The 8,458-nt window shown below is 35.3% G+C and overlaps 1 protein-coding gene across 1 annotated transcript; it reads right to left on the reverse strand.

The window, feature by feature from the left end:
• Positions 1–1,836: 1,836 nt before the first annotated feature.
• cxcl12a (chemokine (C-X-C motif) ligand 12a (stromal cell-derived factor 1)) lies at positions 1,837–8,222 on the reverse strand. The gene is made up of 4 exons (XM_026278199.1): positions 8,069–8,222; positions 6,445–6,562; positions 4,402–4,485; positions 1,837–3,276 (listed from the first exon to the last, which is right to left on the reverse strand). The coding sequence occupies exons 1-4, from the start codon at positions 8,133–8,135 to the stop codon at positions 3,246–3,248; spliced, it is 300 nt and encodes a 99-aa protein (XP_026133984.1). The 5' UTR covers positions 8,136–8,222; the 3' UTR covers positions 1,837–3,245.
• Positions 8,223–8,458: the final 236 nt, after the last annotated feature.

The raw sequence follows: 8,458 nt of genomic DNA on the forward strand, positions 1-8,458 counted from the left end.
GTATATTTTTGCTCCTGATTTCATTATGAAGTCTATGAAGCAATTTCTCAATTTAACTGTAAGTGTCCTAATTTTCAAGCTCTAAAGCAGCTTGGTGTATTATTCTTACATGCGGTTGCTCAGGCAACCTTGAGTTTCTGTATTTTCAATTTTAAACTCTTCATTCAGTTCATTCTCTGCTGAATCGATCAGTTCACCTCTGGAGACTTCATGCAACTAGTATTACCTTTTAGAAACATCACATTTAGCCTTAAAGTAGCTGCTTGTGACTTTTGTGAAATTGGTGAAAGAAGTTATGTTGAACTTAAACTTCTAATTGTTCACTTAAATCTGAAACTTTATTTACTATAAAAAAATTATAATACATAATAAACATTGTGATGTTCCTAGTTTTGGACTATATTCCACATTTTTAACTCACATAAGCAATTTATACAATTTAAATATGTAATGTTTTTTGTCATTTATCATTCTACACTTTTCATAAACATATCACAAATAATATTGTTTAGCCACACATTCCCTTTGTCTTTTTAATATCAGTTAAAAGTGTTAATCTGAATAATAATTCCATTATTAATTTGCTTAAAGTATCTCTTTTGTAAGTATTAGAAACATTGAACAAATGTAACCTTATACAAGTACTTTATACTATTACTGTCAGTTAAATGTCTGTTTTTAATTAGTACCTCAAATTTAAACTTGATTGAATTTATTTTACAGGATATATCTTACATAAGCTCTGTACCAGATTTTTTGACTAACAATATTAATTTATTTTGACCTTATTGTGCATATTGATTTTGACAGCTATACTAAGTTTTAATATGACTGAATTACCCCTGCTGTGCTATAAGTGATTTCTTCTGAGAGTAAGGGTAAAGTTTGGTTTTTATTGGGTTTCTTTTTCCGTTTTTAAGGCAAATTGAATATGACAACTTATAAAATGTACAAGGCAGGTATTTTATTTGACAACAAACCTGAGTGGATGTGTGGACAGGTGAAAAGTCATTCAGTGTCTCGTGTAAATCAAAAAAAGTGCTTCCAGGATTATTTATAAGAGCTGTGTGAATTCAAGGTGTGAATTTTGAGTCTTCCTGCAATTCTCATTTGAAATCTTAATTTCCCTTTTGCTCATTTAACATCCAGATTCTAATTGTTGGAGACATATAGGTGACCTTTTTTTCTCTTGGTGTGAAACAAATCACAGGCGACATGACTGATGTTCATATGCATCCATTAGTAAAACTTCATACAGAATTCTTCATCATGATTTATTTCAAAATCAACATGTAAGGGATTAAATCAAGGCAATATACAAACTTACAAAAGAAAGAACAACAGATATGCTTTAAGCTGCCATTTACACAGAAGTAATCTTCACATTAAGTGGGAAAAATGAGTGGAAGGACAGTATATTCCACAGTTACTTATATTACAACATTGAGAATATTGGCAATTTGATGGAATATATATATATATATATATATATATATATATATATATATATATATATATATATATATATATATATATATATATATATATATATATATTAAACGACCCTTACTTTGCTGTTTAATCCTGGAAATGGTTTATTTATTGGCATCACATTTATTGTGTCTGTTTTCATTTTCTAAATGTTGAAAAATATTCATTAATTATATGGCTTTAACCACATTCTGAAATAGCCATTTTCAAAGAGTGCATGATATTTTTTGCAAGATGTACTGTACTGGCGGGGGATATAATCCCTCATCCTGTACACATTATGGTTTTTTATAGATTTTGTGCCTAAGGGTTGTGTTTGTGAGGTCTGTTTTTTTTTAACGGCTCAACATTATGAAATTGGGAGTAATGTAACACAATTTCCATACACTAATTTTCTTTGGAGAGGTAGAAGGCATTGACATACTTTGCTATATGTTTGGTGTTCACATTATGTGTATTCCTAGACAAAATGGTTTTCCAAGGGACTCACTTAGGTTGTTCTTCACTAGGGGGGGAATCAAATCAAATAAACCCCAAAATAATTCTGATGCTGAAGATACAGATGTTTAATACATTTGGCAATACAGTCATAACTACATCTAAACAAAGACGCTGGAACTATTCACTACGTCATGCGTGTCATTCAGAATCTTTTTTTTTCTGTCAATGTCACAAGGGGTTATAAAGTGCATTGTTATATATACAGTAGGTAGTCATTACATCAATTAGTTCTACCTCAAGGTCTGCCTCAAATGTTCCACTAACACTGCTGTTTTTGTTTTGTTTTGTTTTTTGAGATTAGCATGCCTACCATGCTTTAAATTCAGTTTTCATCATTGAATGAATTAGTATTTGCAGAACACTGCTTTTAATTCACTAACCTGAATTGTTTTTCTTTGTTGACTGACATCTCTAATGTCTCTGTTCATTACATAATTCTGCTGGAGCAAGATTTATTATGTTGTGACACCAAGCTCCTTACGCACACTCTGATCGGTCCATTAACATTTGCAAGCACAGATGTTTTGGTATATACAGAACGTTGCAAAAGACTTTCTATCGGTGTTCGAATGCCTTCCACCAAACCTATTACATAAAGTCATTCAAAAACCATTTGGGTAAATGTTCATGTTTGTTTTGCAAAGTAACCTGCCTTTTCCAAGAACAAAAACAAGTGACTCTTTTTTTGATATGCTATATAATGTTTACATGTAGTTTATGCTGTTACAGATGTCTAAGTTATGAAGTAGTAAAATACATAACGAAATAGTAAAAAATCAATGCCCTTATTTTTCTGTCAAAGCACTTGCATGCATATGAATTGTCAGAAATTCAGTCCTGCTAATGTAAAGTCACATATTCTTTAATATCTGAGATTAAAATATATTTCAGAGTTTTGAATGTTTGCTCCAAAATACCTCATTATCTCATTGCCGTTCTGCCTAACCCAACATAACCCAACAAACAAGGAGCAAGCACGACTCCAAAAATAGCTCTTTACTGTTTTAAGACGATATATAAAAACATTGTATATACATCATATGTAAAAAAGAAAAAAATACAGTCATACATATAAAATTGCACTTGGTGCTAACAGAGGAGACTACATGGGTGGCAATGATGGTCTGGTGGTCATTTACTGGGGATGCATATTTGGCAGGTTAAGTGCTGGGTCAGCAAGCATGCCAGAGGACTATATGGTACATATCTGTGACGGTGGGCTGTCAGATTCTCTTGTCATCTGGACAGACTTCTTAGTTCTGCTGTTGTTGAGCTTTTTTCATTCTGCAATGAAAAGAAGAAAAACTTCAGAATGAGAAAACTGTCATGCCATAACGCTGGAGAATTCAATGACTATTTATTTTAACTAAATGTGTTCATGACTAGTTAAGAGAAGCAGGACATTTTTAAATAGCCTGAATCTCCACAGTGATTACAACAATAAACCTAAATTCTGCTTCTGGCAAGAATGTAACCGACATTTCTGTACTTTTAAAGGCAATTTCTATTAGTAACCGCATGCTGCAATTAGTTAAAAAAAACTCTCTGGCTCACTGACCGGAGGTATTTCAGATGGCAGCAGCCTCCCTCACTACCTGCAGATGTACAACTTCCTTTTTCCCTAATTGAGCTGTACTAATGACCGCACAGTATATGTACTCATTAGCGTCTAGCGGCCATTCATGGGTGTTCAGCCCCATGGAGCCATCATTCATCTCTGGCTATGAGTGTTTTGTTGTGCAGACTGGACAGTTTACACTTTTCTGTCCCTTTGCTGTTTAATAGATACAAACACACCATGATGGTACCAGCTACTTCGCCATACATCCATAAGTCCTTTTATATTCACCCCACCCAAATTTAATGTGAGTGTGCATGACAATCTTACAGCTAGCGGTGAAATGAAGAGGGAGGCAACCAATCCCCTGATCTAATATATCAAGCTCATGATCAGATGTGGGAAAATGTCTTTCTTCGCATGATTCAGTACAACAAAAGCTTGTTTTGCTTTCTTTAGACGTTTACGATAAAGATCAGCGGAGGAACTATTAAGGCAAGGCCACAAAGCCTGAACATGTTTTTCATTTGCTAGGCAGTAGCTTCTAATCTTGAACATCAACTTAAGATAAATATTTCACACCACTATAAGCGGACAGAAACAATAATAAAAAAAAAAACAAGAAATACCAATGTTTTAATGTTTAGGGTCTTGGGAGACTATTATATAAACTATAACAATGAGACTTTGATATTTGATGCAGTGCACGATTTAATCTGGGATAAGTAAGTATAGTTTGGTTAACTGGAATAAAATTGAATCTGTAAGACAATTTATGGTGCATTTGAGAACAATACCCTGTATTTCCTATTCCGTTTCTCTGCTCCTATTTGTCTAGAGGGTGTCCTTACCTGTTCACGGCATTCCTCAGGTACTGTTGCAGCCATTTGGTCTCTGGGTTAATGCACACCTCCTTGTTGTTCTTCAGTTTAGCACTGTAGGGGAAAAATGCAAGTTTTCATTATACGTTATTTGAATATATATGTATATATATATATGATATCTTGGTGCTGAACTTTTTAGACATTCAGATTGCAGTATAAGAAATCAATCATTACTAAGTATAAAGCAACAAGAGCCCATTGTGCGTAGATTTTGAATGCAGTACAATAGAAACCCCATAGTCAGCATCAGCCATACAATAGCAGAACAGTTGTTCATTCAAGCTCAGCCGAGCAGTTAGTTCTCAGTCACTCCTCTCTCTAGTAAGTGATAGTACACTGCAGTCTCTCATCACCCTGATTCTTTTTCTGCATTTGAGTTCTCGTCTTTCCTACAGGTCTTAACAGATGGTCAGATTGTTATCACACTCTTCCTTGTAGCTCTCAGCAAAGCGATTAGATTAGAGGTGTCTTGTCAGCACAGGTGAACCATTTGTTTTCAATTGGCTACAACTGACACAAACAAATCATTAAACTCTTTCCTATGTTAAGTAAAACCGGTTCAGGTTCAAATGTAATTTTTGACTTTTAATTGTAAAAAATAACGAGAGATATTTTAGCAATATAAGATCAAATCAAGTTAAGTTTGACATTAATTCATATAGAAATTGTATTTGTATTACAATATTGAAAATCTGTTATTACATAAATGAAAACTATTTTTTAAAGGAAATCATTATAGTTGAATAGAATAATAATAATGTATTATTATTGTTATTATTAATACAATTTTGGGGTCTGCTTTGGTTGTGTGTGTTGTTGCTAGAAATGCTTTCTAAGAAATGATTCTCTTTAAAACCTGGGGTTTCTGGCAAAAATCATAGCTCATCACACACTCAAATGCTCAAATAAATTTGCAGATGTTATTCGTTGTCCTTCTCATAATCCTGTGAGTAAAACATTCCTAAAGGTCCCACAAATTAATGGCACTACATAATATAAATCCTTGAAAATGTCATGAAGATGAGAACTTTGTTCAGAGACGAGGTTAGCTTCAAAGAATGTGTCCACCATCATCATATCTGTATCATTTAAATTAATCAGTTTCTTATCTTTAATTCACGGATGTCCTCTAATTTGGTTAGCTGACTCTTTTGAAGTAGCAGCAGTTTATCAGGGTCTGGCATTTGTTGCTCTATCTCGATCTAGTCAGCAGGGGTTTGAGAGGGTCTGGACTACGAACAGCAGGTAGTAATTACTTCACAGCAAGTCAAGGCCAACAGCAAACACTGCTAGATAGTGTTACCAGCATCACTCATCAATTCAGATTTGAAGTATCAAGGGCTCTTGAGCTTTGGGAATCAGGTTCTGATCTACTCTCCAGGGCTTTGCCTTTGGCTTTTGTGTCAGTCGTTGGTCGTATTGTGAATTTTGAGTTTGACCAGCTGTTTTTTATTTCACTGACCATTTGACACAGTTTAAGTCTTTGTTTAGACCTTGGTGAGCATTAATGGTATGGAAAATAAGTATGGTTTGAAATGGAGTTTGACACGGCACTGCCATTAATCTTTGTTAAAAACTAAAATAAAACAGCTGTTTTGAACACTTCACTCAACAGAGGTGAAAAACATTACAGGGAGGATAGTTCTCATCAGCATGCAAGGCTATGGTGTGTGGCTAAGCACATAATTTAAGTCCTTTACATGTGTGAGAAAGAGCTTGAAGAGGAACTTTTTCGGACCTCAGTGATGTCATTTTCCTGTAAAAAATACAGATGCATCAATGCTTAAAGGTCCTTCCCCCTCCTAAAGCATTTCCCTCTGGATGTGTGCAATTGTGAGAGCCTGTCCAACATTATAATGCCAGACAGAGGAGACCAATTCCTGTCCCATTCAGTATCCCTTCAGTATTTGGAGATTGATGGGGTGAAGTGATGTGTTTCTAGGTCAGGCAGACACCTCATCAGAGTCAGAGCTGCTGAGCGAGTCGGAAAGAGACAGTGTAGATACTCACATGACTTGGAAGGGGCAGTTTGGTGTGTGGAGGAACTTGAGCTCGCGAATGCTTCTCTGTGGGACTGTGTTGATTGTGGAACGGCACCAGCATCTCTCTACCAGGCTAATTGGCTTGGCTGGAGAAGAATAGAGAAAAAAGAAAAGAGAAACTCAATTCAGCTGCTGCTGTGATGCTTTTAATTCGGTGCATGTGAGCATTGGACAAAATCATGATGAATAATGAAGCCTGATGAGAAAGTACACAAACGCTAATCACTTTTGCCTGGTATTTTCATTGAGAGCACATCACAGATGTGCTTCATAAAAGAAAACAGCATCCTTGACTAAAAATGAAACTTAAAAGATTTGGTTGATTTTCAAAAACTGTTACTTAATCATTCTAGCTCCAAAGCCATTATTGGAACACTCTCTAATAACAACCAGCACAATTTGCTGACACACTGAAGATGCGTTGTCCTTCTAATGGCTTTTCTATGAAAACTTACAAAACAAGATTTATTTTATAATTGTTTAGCAATGTATATAAAATTATAACTGCGATATTGTTTGTTATTCTACACATTTTAATAAATATGCTTTCTAAATTCAGTTTATAATATTATAAGGTATAAACTGGGGTGATTGTATGTACTGAGACATTTGAAGGTGTATTTATAAAGCAATTCAAGTAATTACTATTGATGAGAAATGCTTAGTGCAATGATACTTTGATGATTTATTTGTAACTAAATGCAGATTAAATTGAGTGTATGCGCACGTAAATACATTATTTCAATAGCTTTCCCATTTGTGCACATTAAGGCGAGCGAGTTATGATGGCAGCGCGGGATTATTGTTCCATTTGGTTCAGACCTGTTACGCGCTCAAGGAAGCAGAGACTTCACAGCTCGAGCAGCTTTACATTGTAAGTGAAGATTGCACGTACGAAAATACTTTAACGGACATTGCCCACTCACAAGCCCCCAGAGGTGTGAAGTACCTGCGACTTAACGGATCTATCCACCTTAGTCCACTTGTAAAATGCTAATGACCTCTCTGGTAATCTATTCTTTTTATCATGTAAACGCGCGAGCCATAGTTAGAGCCGCGCGCACTGGCTCGATTGAACTAAAGACTGGCGCTATCTCTGCGGTTTCTGTTTTATCCTCTAATTTGTGGGTAATTAAGAGAAAACAAAGAGGGCGACAAATACACACATTAATCAACGCCGTGCCAGCTTCTTTTCTGCCCTCCTGACCGCATGCGTGTCAGTTTGGTAACTGGAATAAATCACGTAGCCTATGTTATTTTCAAATAAAATATAAAACCAAACTGGTGCGAATGATCCACGTGGTATTAGAAACTAAACCCGTAGTGTATTAGATTTCTTATTAATAAAACTGTTCTGGGTTTAATAAACACTGTAAATGCAAATGCGTAAATGCAATGAAATACGGGTAATTTTACACGCAGGTCCACGTTTACGTAAAAACCATTAATATTTTGTAGTTTGCAATAGTTGCGAATGACTTTAATGAACGGATTGCAATCTTGCCAAAATACAGCAAACATGCGTCTAAGCTTTATGCACAGTGCAAAAATAATGTAAAAACTTGCAAAGTATCTGTTGAATAATCACTCACCATTTGAAACCGGTGCATGAATGACGACCGCCATCAGAGCGAATATTACGATTAGTTTCAGATCCATGTTTGCGGTGTGAAGAAGAGATCTGCACAATTTAGAATCCTGGAGCAATTGTGACAGCAGCAACTGCGTCTCTGAGTTAAATCTACGCGCAGGCTCTACTCCAGACACCCCCACCTTCAAAAAGAGAAAGTGGGTGTTCCCACGATGATTTGTCAGCTATAGCCTACAGATAGCCTCAATTACTATTCTCGAACCAAATTAAAATACTCGCTTTTTCAATGGAGCAGTTTTTTATTTATTTATTATTCATGATATGTCATATTTGAAGTTTGGTGATGAATATTGTGAAAATGAATATTGTGACCCATGAAATGAACAGTATT

This window comes from Carassius auratus, chromosome 13, assembly GCF_003368295.1.
Source record: "Carassius auratus strain Wakin chromosome 13, ASM336829v1, whole genome shotgun sequence".
Lineage (NCBI taxonomy): Eukaryota > Metazoa > Chordata > Actinopteri > Cypriniformes > Cyprinidae > Carassius > Carassius auratus.